The sequence below is a fragment of the Poeciliopsis prolifica genome, unplaced genomic scaffold, assembly GCF_027474105.1.
Source record: "Poeciliopsis prolifica strain line A6 unplaced genomic scaffold, Auburn_PproV2 SCAFFOLD001, whole genome shotgun sequence".
NCBI lineage: Eukaryota > Metazoa > Chordata > Actinopteri > Cyprinodontiformes > Poeciliidae > Poeciliopsis > Poeciliopsis prolifica.
The window spans coordinates 12,355,149-12,369,958 of NW_026562376.1; the positions used below are offsets into that span (position 1 = coordinate 12,355,149).

General features: G+C 39.8%; 1 protein-coding gene across 1 annotated transcript; it reads right to left on the bottom strand.

Annotated features, from left to right (window-relative positions):
- Positions 1-3,269: 3,269 nt before the first annotated feature.
- Positions 3,270-14,047, bottom strand: LOC129363901 (ubiquitin-conjugating enzyme E2 H-like). Its single transcript, XM_055036241.1, has 7 exons — positions 13,498-14,047; positions 9,072-9,148; positions 8,318-8,392; positions 8,153-8,192; positions 8,000-8,052; positions 5,832-5,960; positions 3,270-5,093 (listed from the first exon to the last, which is right to left on the bottom strand). Exons 1-7 carry the CDS (start codon positions 13,548-13,550, stop codon positions 4,969-4,971), a joined length of 552 nt encoding a protein of 183 aa, XP_054892216.1. The 5' UTR covers positions 13,551-14,047; the 3' UTR covers positions 3,270-4,968.
- Positions 14,048-14,810: the final 763 nt, after the last annotated feature.

Sequence of the window (14,810 nt, forward strand, 5' to 3'; positions counted from 1 at the left end):
TGAAAAACAACTGTATTTCTTTCATATAGCAACAAACTCTTTAAGGACTTTTAGTGTTTTTGAAATGACTCACCAGCATCTCCGGTGACGTTTCTACAGACAAAATAGAATCGCTTTTAAATCCCCACACAGAGTGCCGGTTTGCTATTTCTCCAAGCTGCTGAACTCAGACAGCATGTATCCTCTACTTCACTAGATGAGCTTAAACATAACTATTCACTGAATGAAGTCAGATTCAGGCTGGAGACTTTGCATGCTTTTGTCTTTGTTGAACAATTTGTCATGCAGCGGCTCAGCATCCAAGACTGAATCAGTAAAAAAGAAAAAAAAAGAGCAAAATATTGCTTTGTTTCTTTCTTTATGTATTTTCAATTTCTCTTTTTTGGTAATGGAAAAGAACAAAACACTAGTAAGCTGCGAACCTGAACAGAAATTAAAAGAGAAGGCTGCAAAAAAAAAAAAAAAAAAAAAGAATGAAAGACAGAGATTAGACCCTTTAATTTGTGTATCTCAGTCTTAAATAGCGGTGAAAAGTTACCCAATCAGGAGAAATCCAGTAAATATAAAACACAACAAACACTGTTCTTGTATTTTCCAGTAAAGCTCTGGACTCAAACAATTGGACTCACCAGCACCCAGGCCGTGCAGGACCTCCCCTCTCGCGTCGTCGATGCGTGCGCAAAAGTTTCTCCAAGCGCAGGCCTCCAGCGCGCCGCGTTTTATACGAGCATCCAGAGCTGCGCGCGGCTCATTTACCTGCTGTCGGTGATTATTAGACAGATTGCAGGTGGAAAAAGACGCATCATCCTTTCAGCTGATGCGGATCCGCTGTTGTCGGACAGTGCGGGTTTGGGTTACGGCTCTTTCAAAGTTAAGTCTGAAATCCAGCCGCGCTCCCTTTGTCCTCTCCATACATTATGGAGGAGGCGCAGCCGGCCAGCAGAGGCTCGTCGCTCTCCGCGCCCTGCGCGGCTCCTCCAGCTTCTCGGGTTACTCCGAAAAAAAAAAAAAAAACTTGACGTTTATAGGCTACGACCTTTTTCTTTTCCGAATAAAATACTTCCGCAGTTCTGCACAAAAGTGGGTCATTTTTGCGGGTTTATTTTATTTGATTTTTTTGTCATTTGCATTACGCAACGCAAATATTAAAACCTTTTACGACTTTAAATCCAGACATGTGAATAAGTTCGTAAATTGAAAAAGCAACCCAGTCCTTTTATATTTGCTCTCAAAGTGCTTTTTTTTATCTGTGTGGAGAGAGGCAAACACTCTGGGATGAGCTCTAATTACTGAGAGTGGCCGTCTCGCCAAATTAAACACTGATGTTGCAACTGGAAACCAGAATAAGCGCAGAAAGGGGCAGCGTGGCCACACAGCCGATGAATATTTCATTAGATCATTATGGTCTGGTCTGGACTCCATCACGGCACCATTCAGTGTTGCAGTAGTCCATGATCAGCATGAGTTTAATGAAAAGACTAATAAGGTTTTAATCTGTTCTGAAGTCGTTTCTCCGTGAGACCCTTATTGCCAAACTGGACAGAAACAGCTGCTGGAGCAAAAGAAAAATATTTTGTTTCCAAGATTTTGCTCTCACAACTGGATCTTTTCAGTGCAAACATACAAATAACAGGCCTTATAAAATGATCTACTGCACTTTTAACCCCAACTGGATTAATTAAAAAAAAGTTTATGAAAGAAAAAGTTTATTTTCTTTCTTTTTGTCTTATTTTGGGGTTTTATGGCATTAAATGTCGGTTTGATGTGTGTGTTCGGTGTTAAAGGTTTTTGTTCATTAAAACGTTTTGGTTTTGATAAAGCAGGAAATCGATATCATTCGCTTAAGTTTTCTATAGTCCTGATACAAAAGATAAATAGTGCATTTTTAGGTTCTTATTTACGCCATTTTACTCTGTGAAGGTTTAAATAAAGGTTATTTTATGCAAAAGTGTTGCTCCTTACGCTGCCATCTAGCGGCCACTTCCTCGAAGTTCACACTTCGTGCATTGAGCCACCTTGCAGAATGTTAACAGCCCCTCTGCTTTAATCTGAGAGCATTTAAAGCAACAGATTATTTTTGAAAACATGGGTGTGACATTAAGGTCCGTTTGGTGCTTGTAGAACTCATTTGGACCAGTGGAAATGGTAATTTTAAAATATAATACTTATGAGATCGGCAAAGATTTGCCAGGAAAACTGTAATTTCCGACTATCCCTGAAGGCAGCCCGATGCAGTAGCACCTTACATGCGGCTCACTGACGCTGTTCATTGGTTGAGCTGACATGCGGTTCCTGCTTGATCCAAAACACCCGCGGCTTTAGAGTCCACCGTTGAGGAGTTTTGCAGGTATTTACAGCATTTTACCGCTCAGCGGTAACCACTGTTACCTTCCTAATGAGAGGCGGCACTTGTCATACATTTCTAAAAAGAAAAAAAGTAAAATGGTTGTGCACCGCTCCGTACTGCCTGGTTTATTATATTAGCCATGCTAATGCTGGTAGATCGTGTTTTAGACAGATTCTTTTAACATGTTTTAAGATTTTTTTGTACATGCTGCCCTCATGTTTTATTCATTTGGCCAGGATATATCTCCCAGCTCTTTCTTGAAATGTGTGTGGTGAGAATATTTGAAAAACCATTAAGTTTTATAAATGTAAATAGGCTATGTCATATGAAAGCTTTGGATTATAACCTAACTAGTTATATTAATTTCATTAATCTATTTTTAATTTAGCATTATTTTAGCTAGCTACAGAAAACTAAAAAGTAGTTTAAATAACAATTAAAATGGTGTCTCCTTGCCAATCAGTCATGGAGTCTAAATACCAGGCCCTGACAGCATCGCTCCTAGGATCACTGGGACACTCAAATCCCCACCACGATAAGGTGGCAGCCATGGAGGGGACGTGTAAATGTGTGCATGTGTGTGTATGTATTAAGTAACTTGTTAATTATGTGGGAAAGAGAGAAAATGAGAGACAATGGAAGAAAGTTGTTAACACGAGGAAACGAGCACAATGTGGAGGTAATTATATTCTGACTTTTGGTCCATTTGTTTAGTTTTTAAAAAGTTTCATAGGCTCTAATAAAGTGTTTCAGGCTCTAGTAGCCGTTATTGACAAGAAAAACATCCGGACACTGCCATCTAGTGGACAAAACAGGGACTGCCACCTTTTTTCTACCCAACATGAAAAATTGAGCTTTCTAAATTAGTGACAAATGAACTTCTTTCCACATTGGAAAAAAAACAAAAACAAAAAAGATATAATCGTGTTTTTAGTTGTTTATTTCTTTCTTCAAGTTACAAGGGAAGCACATTTATTGATTTTTTTTTATTTTTGCCATTTAAAAATCGGAATATTTTGGATCTGTATCCTGGACACAGGGCTTAAAAGTTCAAAATAAAAACATTCAGACAAATTAAAGGCGTCAAACATGAGTTGAATTAATAAAAGAAAATAAACGCAGCGAGGAATCCTGATGGCATCCAGAGAGGCTGGACAGTGGGTTTTTTTTTGTTACTGTTGCATTTGAAGACATCGTGTCCTAAGACTAACACCAACATGCAGTCTATTTGGTACAAAAGCTAACCAGAGGAGTTTAAGGAGATCTGATTAAATCACCTTTAAACAACAAGGAATGGCCCATTTTTTACTGGCTCTGATGTTGACACATTCCTGCTCTCCTGTCTGATCCCCGGTGCATTCAGAGCTCAGCACATTAAACAGCAACACCTTCACCGCTCTGTCGCCCACAGATGCATGAAGCCCAGCTGCAATAAGCCAAGACGTTTTAAAGTTTTTATTTTAGAGTTCGACCTTTTAGGGGGAACGTTAAATAATTATATTTTTGGTCCCGATATTTTTGGAAAAAAACATGCTGCAGACAGCATGAAACAGCAAACGTGACCAATGTGAAACAAAGAGCGCTGCAATGGGACACATTTCCATGAGGGGCAACTTTTCTTTGGAAGGGTTAATTCAGCAGATGAAGATGATTTAACGCTCCACATCTTGAACAGGAAAAGCTTTTGTCATTATATAAGTATTAAACCATACATCATGATAGGATTCACCACCTGCAAAGAAACTAACTATCCCTACGCATGTCAGACACCTATGACAGTTCAACACAAGCAATAGGCAGAGTTAAGTTCAACGACAATCCCCACTGACCCTCGTCTGTACTTCTGTGTCATGCCACAACACACAAAGATACTCAGAATGGCAAACACTTTCCTGAAACGGAGAGGAGGAGGAGGTGCTCGAAAATAGAGGATATTGATTACGGCGCTCTCTCCCTGATTCCTGCTGAGCATCATCGGAGCAACACAACACGTCAAAGGATGAGATTCATGCACACGCTGATGATGCGCATAGAAAGTGTGTGATGCGTCTGCATCTTTCTGCAGTCCTGGAACGACCGTCTGCAGCCTCTACACCGAAAACATGAGCCCACTGTGGCCTGCTGCTGCTTTTCCATCCTTTCGCAGCGGTGATTGTGATGATTGCAGCTCCTCGTAGGTGGCAGTGGGGAAAAAAAACAAGTTCAAATCTCTCTTTCTGTTTTAGTCACCCAGCTCTGCCTTAAAGAGGAAATGATGGCAAAAGTAAAAAGGTGGTAAAAGCGTGTAGAGTGCCGTCCCGCATCAGTTTTATAGTGCAGCGTGAAAATCGTGTGTTGAGATCAGCTGAAATAAAGCAACACTTCATTCTGATGATGAGGAAGAGTGCGGAGCTGATAGTGATGATGAGGAGCTGATGGTGATGATTTCCTAAACATAACATTGTTGGGGGGTTTGTTTGTTTTTTTTGTTTTTTTCCAAACTGCAAAACCTTGTGTAGCAATAAAAATCCTCGTGTTACTGTAAAAAATTGTCCTGTTTGTTTAAATACGAATATAGTACTGAGTTTCTGCTCTTTAGGAAATGATAGTCCGTTGTGAGGTGAAGGACGGTTCTGCCTTCACTACAACTCCATATCCTGAGCCTCGTCCTCGGAAAAGTCCGACATGGAGCTCTCGGAGGACGAGTCGCCTCCGCCCTCCTCCTGCTCCTTTAGAGCCTCCTCTGTGGCGTACTTCTGGATGTATTCTGGAAGAGACGAGCAGATAAATGAGTCCAAACTGACGTCCACAGCAGCTTCACGTCCATCAGAAACAGAACGTCACGCTGCTGTGACCCAGGCACAGAAACTCTGCCTTGCAAAAACTTTCAACCAAAACTTTCTGCTACTTTGTTTTTGGTCAATCAGGTGTGAAACTTTTACAAATAAAACTTGAAGTAAAACTCATTTAGAGGCACAAATTTTACATCCACTTTTTGGAAAGGTGACGTAAAAAACGCATAATGTCTAGAATTTAACATTTTGAAAGAACTGCCATTTTATTTGTCTTTAAGTTTTAAAAACCAGAAAACAAAAGCAAAAAAACAACAACAACAAAAACAGCTGAATCTTTATTTGTTATATCTATGTTAAAATATTTAAATGTGGTTCTGCACATTTTTAGCCCAATATTAAAAGCCATTGTTTAATGACCAAAAAGCCACTTGCTGCAGACAACAAGACCAGCCAATAAAACACAAACTTTATTGTTGGAGCATTTGAAAATGTGGAAATATTCCAGAGATGTGAATATGTCTGTAAAAGGGTTTAACAGGCACAACAATACAAGTTACATCTACTCCAACAACAACTGCACAGTGATGATCTCAGTGATCCGGTCCACACGCTACTCAGTTAAAATCAGATCAGTAACTTTTGCTTTTTGAAACCCAATCAAACCAAAATTGCAGACATATTCAATTTTAGTTTGATCACAGGCGTCGTACCTTTGATCTTGTGTTTATAGTCCTCTGGCCGGTGCAGGTACATGGCGGCGGCGTCCCCGTTCAGAGGGTCGATGGGGTTGGGGTAGGCGAGCAGCTGAGGGAGGAAGGACTCGAAGATGTTGGTGAGGTCTGAGAAAAGAACGGAGAAATGAGTGAGAACAGCATCAACGTCAGACACCAGGGTTCTCTCGGCTGTAACGAGGTTATTCTGATGTTTTCATTACAAACACGGTCGGTTCCTTTTCTGAGCTCATTTCTGGATGGTTCTCCACAGACTTGGCAGAAATCCTCTTCCGTTGACTGGTATTTAAGGGCAATGTTGCAGTTCAGTTTTAGTGCTGCTGTCTGTTGTGCAACAAACCTCAGAAATCAGGGGGGAAGAGCAAACAGGAAGCTAACAGGAGACAGGATTTGCTGCATCTTCTTCACAGCAAACAGAGGCCTCCTCACCCACAGTTAAAAGGAAACCAACCAGAAGGACAAATCTCATGTTGTTGGTGTCATTAGTAGTTTTGAGGTCGTACCCGACCCTCCAAGATAGCTACAAAATATTGCCTTTCAATGATAAAGTCAAGACATATAACACTGTTTTTATGTTGTCAGACAATGTCTCGTGTTTATGGACATAAAACTCAAACTTTTAATCCCTATTATATACTTTATCAACTCACATTTACCAGTAAAACCCTCCACAAAAAGTCCTTCACCCAGCTGAACGAGTCGACGAATCTCGACCTGCACGTCTGACTGAAATGTGTCACCACATCCCACGCTTCCCTCAATCTATAATTGAGACGCACAGCAGCAAAATGATATTTCCTCTCTTTGTGGCTCTTCTCGTTTTTGCTTGCTGTGTTATTTTATCTAAAGTTATTTTTTCACGCAACAATTAGTTTGGCAATTAAGTATTTATGTAAGAACTTGATTAAAGAAAAAAAACAGAACTAGAGTGTCGACCTTCTGTTTATCAGTAACCATCTCAATGTGCGAATCGAGGAGAAATGGAGATGGACCGTCCCTCTCACCTAGCGGATTCTGAACCGACTCTCGGTCAACGCTGGACATTTTGAGCCAGACTTTTTTGACTATAACTGCAAAGACCCCAGACAGCCAATGGACAAAATGACCTAAACCCAAACATGTCTTCCTCACTTGTTCAAGACTTTCTAATCTATCAGCTCTGAATGCTTGACCTGAATACAAGCAGCAGTTATCACTGCAGTGTAAGCTGATTAAACAGTGTAAAGCTCTACAGGACAGGTCCAGTTTGAGCACTTCATTCTGTTCCAAATTATTATGTAAATTGGATTTAAGTGTCATAAAGATTAAATTTCTTGTTGTGCTATTAAATTTCTAGATGGTATTGTGTGTCAGGGCTCTTTGAATCACTATAATTAATTTCAGACAGCTGGGTTGATTAGTTTGCCTGGTGAGCTCAATTAAAGGAAATTACTTAAAAAGGATGTTCCACATTATTAAGCAGGCCACAGGTTTCAAGCAACATGGGACATAGAAAATCATCGGAGAGTGTAGTGCCGTATGACAAGATATGAAAACATTAGACATTTGATAAAAACTGAAGCACTGTCATCATACTGTGAAGAGATTTGTGGCTGATTCAGAACAAAGATGGGTTTGTACAGATGAAGGCATAATGAGGAAGGTTTCTGTTAGACAAATTCATGGGATTCAAACGCTCTTACAAAGCAGCAAACAGTGATTTGAAGCTGCTGGTGCCTCTGGAACCTCAAGGTGGAGGATCCTCCAGAGGCTTGCGGTGCATGAACCGACTATTCGGCCCCCAAACCAGAGCCAACAAGCAGAAACAGTCGCAATGGGCCCAGCCGTACATGAAGATTAACTTTTTAAACAGACTTGTTCACTGATGACTGCTGTGTAACCCTGGATGGTCCACATGCTGTGCACAAGAATTTTGAACAGTGCATTTTGACTTTTTTTTTTTTGAAAAAAATACTGTTCAGTAAAATTTCATTTATACTGTAATAGTTCATGACTTTAAAATTAATTATACGGACCATCATTTGCATTGACCATTTAAGAAAATCTCATAATAATCTAGAACACAGTGTATTTGCGTGGGTCAATTTTAGGCCATGACCATTAGTTTATCTAAGTTTGGATCTTCAGCTGACGCCCCTGTGACCTACCGTAGAGAGCCGTCCATGTCTGGTTGATAACATCTAAACACACGGTTCCTGACCTGAGAAACACACACAGCAGCAGCATAAGTGATGAAAACTGAAAAGATTGATTTTATGCTCAAACATCTGTCACAGCAAGTAGAAGCTAGCTCAACTTACGCTTCGTCGATATTGGGATGAAAGATTTTGTTCATAAAACCTGAAAAATAAAAAAAAGGATTTTATTAACATTAAAAAAATCACTCAGTTATCTTCTCACTTTGCGTTTCCATTATTATTATAATTTGACCATGACAAAATGAGAACTGTCAAACGTATCCGTACCTATTGACGGTGATTTGAACGGATATTTATCTGGCAGGTCCACCCGAACCTTCCACACGCCTCCTTCATACGGTGCTAAAAAATTTTAATCAAATAAGTGTTCATTTCAATAATTTTGTCTTGCAAAACAATTCACACCTGTTAAAACTTTTTCACCTTTTGCTTCATTTAAACCAGAAACATTTAAGTGTGGGATTATGGCATTTCATGCCAGCCAACACATGCATGTGCATAATTAGGAAGCACAAAGGAAACAACGCAAGACTGAGAGAAAGGAGAGGATTAATTAGTGAAGCATCCAAGAGGAACATGCCAACTCCAGAGGAGCTGCAGAGGTAAAAAAATAATAGGGTCAATTATTAGTCAACCAAAGGGCTGAGGAATCTGGTTAGACGAGACAGAGTTGGACACTGTTAAGAGACTTATGATTAGGGCGGAGGTTCGCCTTCCAGCAGGAAAATGACCCAAATCATGCAGCCAGATCTGCATTAGAATAGCTAAAGGCAAAAGAATATTAATGTGTTAGAACGGCCTAGTTGAAGTCCAGAGATTTGTTGAATTGGCCTAACACAGAAAGATACAGAGAAATTTAAGGTTTTAATGCAACAAAATGTGAAAAAGTGGTGTGATTTTTTTTTTTTGTGAGGCACAAATGCTTACATAAAGTCTAAAAATGTCAAAGCTAACTAGGCTTTATGCACATGTGGTAAAATATTGTGGTATGCTGCTGAAGACAAATGATATAGACTCTTACTTCCAGGAGGTCCGTGGAACTTTACCACAAACTCATTCAGTCCACTCAGGATCGTGACTTCATGTTTACTCTCAATGCTGATTCCTGGTTAAAGGAAAACATGCGTTCAACATCCTACAGTGATCAAAAACCTCAGGAGGAAAGTTAAAACCCCAACAAAGCTGTTTCATAACCGTCATCCTTCTGACCCCTCCATGACCTTGGCTGGGCAAAGGTCAAACACTGGATCAGTACCATCAGCTGCAACAATGAAATCAATAATTCAGAGGCCTCGATCAGATAAACTCAACCAGCAAACATAAACCTCAGCAATAAAACAATTGCATGGTTTAAGACAAAAATCGTCAACTGCACAGTAAAAGCAAAAACAAACACACAATAATGAGTCATTTTATTTGACGAAAACATCGAACCTCCTGGATGGTTAATAGTCACAGGATGTGGTGGTAGCAAGAAACATGAGGGTGAGTCAGCTGTCGAACAACAACACAGCGAGGTGGAGGTATTTAATCTCAACGGCTGCTCGAGTCTGAAGCAGGCCTTTCACCTCATTTCATCACTCCGTCTCGAAAGTTTCAGTCGTTTATATTCCAACAGTCTAATCGGAACGGCGCTGGCATGGCAGCTGCAGGCGTTCAGCTGCCAGAGAGCAAACAACTCGCACTTCATATCAGCATAAAAAAACATAATGACAAACGTTTAAAGACGTTTGCCACGCCAAAAATGGCAGCAAACCACAGACAGGAAGACTAAATGTGATATAAGGCAACGGATCCTATAAATAAAACCTGATAGAGATGTACAAGTTGTACTCTTCGCCCCGGAGGGTTACCCATAGAAACTCAGGCAGAGCTCTTTCAGTCGGAGATTTACAAGAGAAAACCTGCTTGGTTGCAAGTTCACACTGCTCTTTAGATCAGCACTTAAGCTCATACAATGATCTCATGTTTTTCTACTAATTATAATGACACGTGTCTGTTTCATCTATTATTCCATTTAAAAGAATCAAAACAATCATGCAGGTAAAAGGTCATAGTTTTAGGTCTGCCTTCTTTTGTGTTTTGGTTTCTGTCAAGTGTGGGAGTGACGACGCCTAAAATCCATCAGATACAGAGAAAAAGATTCTCCTTCAGCTCATAACTTACATTGCTACATTCTGCTAATATTACTTTTATGCATTTCTTTCAAGCTTGCATTAGCTCAGATTATCTGTTTTCCTACTAAGTATTTCAAATAGCCTGGTGGTGCAGAAATAAACCTGCCTTGCCTGCAAGATGGTGTCTTAAAAAAAAAAAAAGAACAAGTATTCCTCTCTGTATATGTAATAAAAATCCTTTATTAAAACTTACTGAAAATAAAAAATAATAGAAGAAGAGGTCTGTCTGGTTGTGCAATTTAAAACAGATTCTGATTTTTCTTTTCACAAAAACAAGCAGCAGCTTCTTTGAAAAAGGTCATAGTTTAAACCCCCCCCAAAAAAATCTCTAATAAATCAAAACCTCAAAACAAACGTGCATCAAAGTACTTAAATTGTTTGATGTGGAAAAAATATATTTCAGTCTGTTAAGGGGAATTTAACAGAATCGATCATTAGTGGACTATTTGTTGCATCTTTAATCATGGTAAAAAATGAAAAATATATATCTGTCAGATACCTTTCAAAATACCATCTAAGTTTTGAGTAGTTTGTAGAAAAATCTCTTAAATTATAAATTTTCTAAGCAGTTACAAAATACCCTTAAAGATGGTAAAAATCAACCCTAACCTTAACATAGTGGTGATACTACTAGTAAACATCACAAAATTAGCTGAAATAAATCCATATTTTTCTCCTTGTGTGTTCTTCCAATACTCCATATTAGTCAGGTGTGAAGCAAGACACCATGCCACATTATCAATATCATGGTACTTTAAATATTTAGTATTTTAGTCAACAATAATTGCACTCCAAACAGTCCTGTGTGACTTTACTACTTTGACATTTATAATATATTGTATGCAAGTACTTTTTTTACTTTATAAAATGTGGAAGATGGCCGCAAATCGGTGTAGAAACAATTTTAAAATAAAAAGTAACATTTTATTCCAACTAAAAAAATTTTTGTAAAACGTCCAATTTCTAAGTAATCATTTGTTCATGGGGGGGAAAAAAACAACAACAACATTTCTATTCCTAAACTTTTCCTTCCCCCTAAAGTGAAAGTTTCGGCTTCATTTGTAAATCAACCGATTTCCACTGATCCACCTGACGGGTCATCACCTCGAGCTTTAAGCAAAAACCTGCTGAGCGCACTCATCCTGCAGAGTGTGTGTAGCTCCGTCCATTCCCTGCCCGAGGAGGGACGCTCCCAGACCCCCGGTCCCCCGGTCCCCCGGTCCCCCGGCCCTCCAGCCCCGCGTGATGCGCCCCTACAGCACGCTTGTTGTCCCCCGTCAGCTGTGCGCCGAAGGCCCGCCTTCTACCGGGTTCCGGATGGTAACAGGCTGGCCAGTCAGAGAGCAGCATGAAGCTGCAGGACAAAAACAAAACAATTCAGCACACGCTTCCACTAAACCTTTAAAGGAGGAAAAATTTACTTCCGCTGATGCCCCAGAATACGTGTTAGAATAAAAAATTAAATACTCCACAGCTTATTTACTAAACATGATTATAAAAGCCTCAGGGTGGAGGGGGGTACAAATATTCATATATTTATGAAAACGACAGTCGTGCTCATTTTTTTAACCCATTATTGTAGAAACTTAAAATAACATTTTGAAGATTTTGTTTTCCTTCACTTAATTATCAAAGGTAAAACACGCCAACGCTCATTAATTCTTATTATTTATAATAAGAATTTCTGCTTTGTTTTTAATTTAAATCAACCATATGAGTCCAGCCACTTTTATTTTTGAAAAAAAAAAAAAAACATTTTTGAAGTACAGGCCGTTTGTTTTGAAAGGTCACCGCAGGCCCTGCAGCTGCGTCAGGATTTTAATCGGAATCGACTCTTGATCGAGTTTGATTGTTCTCTTCTGACGGTAGCACGCTACAGCTAACTGCCGCGACGTAAACGTTAACAAAATGAACATTTAACACCCGTGTCTTCCCGGAGAAGTGTCTCCAGAATGTAGAAAATCACTCGCTCGTACTTCATAACGTGTTGTCAGTTAGTGAGAACGAATAGTTGTTGGTGAAAATGTTAACTTGACGCTTTAAAGCTGAGGCTAACTATGTTCAGAGCTAATACGGATGCTGAAGTTAGCGTGCGATTCGTATCTTCCGAGTTTCATAGTTTTTAAGGAGCCTGAACTACTTTTGATCTGATTCAAAATCCACAATGTTTAGGATGATGAAATCCTATCTGAATAATTTTATACAATCCACAGATTCAGTAGAGGTCAGCTTATGATTGATGGACATTTTGCTTTCTGTAAAAATACAGATAAAGATTGTTTTTTTTTGTTGTTTCACGAACAGCACTTCTGATGGGTCTTGCTTCAAACCCAGTTTCGAAACAAGTCAAACCTTGACTGAATTATTCTCCACTGACAAAATATTCCGTGAAGCATAGTTTATGGACCGTTTTATGACATTAGCCTGACATTACCCTGAAATGTGTTTGAAAACAGACATTATTAAACAAGTAAAACCTGTAAAAAACACACTTTGGGATTTATGAAAGCTCTATTCTGTGACAGAAAATAAAAGGGGATTGTTTGAACCTTTTCCCATTTCAATATTTTAGTTTGAAATGAGTTTGAGAATTGGTCCACCTTGAAAGAAAAAAAAACACTTCTACAAGTCAAAGTAGGACTGAAATGTTTAACTATAACTATATGTACTGTAAAACACATCTTGTGATTTGCAAATCCTTTCTTCCATTAATGCAAACGCAAGTACAGGTAAAAATAAGAGTGTAAAGCCCAGAGTTCATATATAATAATCTGTTATCAAGGTAAAAACAAATAAGTTCAACTTAGACTGTTATAAGTAAAGTAGATGTTGAGATATATCTGATTAAAGTGAATCCAGGTCTCAGTGACATAGCCCTTTACTGAAGTGCTGAATTAGAAGCCACACAAATCGGATACCGACTTCAGCATTGCAAGCTAACAGAGTTAACAGCCATCGTTGTATTGCGACAGTTTCCGTTGCTAATTCACTGTGGAAACAAGCAGAACGACTACAGCTAACATACCGATAACATATATGGCATTGGTTCAACAAATACTGCTCCAAATTCACAGCTTATTCGCCTTCTGGGGCAGTTAGCTGCTGTTAGACACAGACCCTTGCCAGGAACGTCAAAGTAAAAACACTTAAAAACAGAACACGGCTGCCAGCCCGAGCGAACAAATGTAAATAATCGCCACCAAACAGCTGGCAATAGTCGCCAAGAGACGTGTCGGGTTCATTTGACCACGTTCGGTTGAAAAAGGATACAGTTTCACCACGTCGGTGTCCATTCGCCTCTTGCCCGGACTTGGAGACGACATTTTTGTGTACCTCAAAAGAAGAGATCTAAAAATACTCCTGCGGCTCCTGGACTACCTTCACCTTTCAGCCTGACAGCACCGCCAAGGCCACCGGACTGTTATCAGCAGCAGCAGCAGCCTGCCCGCAGCCTCCATAAACAGGACATCAACATCGCCTATTTCTGTCTTTTTCCTCCTCCCCGGCCAGCTCTACCTAGTTGCGTCCTGTCCTGAAGACTCTCTGCCAGCGACATCCACCTCCAGCGGCCGAACCAACCGGAGGAGGGGCTCGGGCACAGAAATACAGCCCGGGAGCGCGCACACACCCTCTGCGAACTGCTGATCAACTGTCCAAATGACACTGCCGACTCTCCTGGAGGGATCGGAAGCGATGCTTGAGGTTAAAAGTCGCCTTTCTTTGTGTTTTTTTATGGAAAGGTGGCTCGAGCCGAGGCTACAGCACAAAGTGCGTGCTGTTCTAGTAAACCTAGATCTGCGCTCAAGCCGCCTCGATGGAAGCCGTGAATAAGCACACTAGACACAAGTTGTGTCACGTGAACGACGTGAACCATAAACATGATTAGATATTGAATAGTTCCGGTGTCCACAGGTGGAGCTTAATAAATCGGAAGATAATTGAAAAGTTAATTTAGTTTTTTTTAAAAAGTGAAACTCCAATAAGCTTTCAAGAACTAATTTCTGATTGTTTTAAAGTTAATAAAAATGCCAAGGGGAGTTATTTTAAATTCAGAAATGTTTTGTAGAGTCCCTACAATCACAGGAAAGACTGCTGACTCCACAGAAGTGCAAACTGTTACCATCACCAACCACCATGGCGGTAAGCCACAAAGGTCAAGCTGGCTGGTTCTCAAAGTGCTCTGTTCAAACTTACTGGAAAGTTCAGTAGAAGAAAAAACTGACTGGAAAAGAAGACGTAATAGCAAATCCCAGAGTCTGGAAAAAGAGCATAACAGCTCATAATCCTGGTTGGTTGAGGCACACAGCCACACATCAGTATACCAGGAGATTTCAGAGCATTTCAAGCGTCTTTCTGCTGATTAGCTTTGTGAAGAGGTTGACTTCATTTTCCAGCAGTTCTTGTCGACTTTAAACTTAGTCAAAAGGACAAATGCCTGCAATAATGATCTCATCATTGTGTTTGGTTAGACTGTAAACTTACCTGATGTAAAAACTATGGAAAATTTGTGAAATTTGTCAGGGGGAATGTGAATGACAGCTGTCCAGAAAAGACACACCCTTCACTAGCTGGACAATTTATTA

Coding starts and splice junctions, on each gene's coding strand:
- LOC129363901 (XM_055036241.1), bottom strand. CDS start 13,550: ATGTCGTCTCCAAGTCCGGGCAAGAGGCGAATGGACACCGACGTGGTG. Junction 9,149..13,497: donor GACACCGACGTGGTGAAACT/GTATCCTTTTTC, acceptor ACCAGGAATCAG/CATTGAGAGTAAACATGAAG. Junction 8,053..8,152: donor CATCCCAATATCGACGAAGC/GTAAGTTGAGCT, acceptor TGTGTTTCTCAG/GTCAGGAACCGTGTGTTTAG.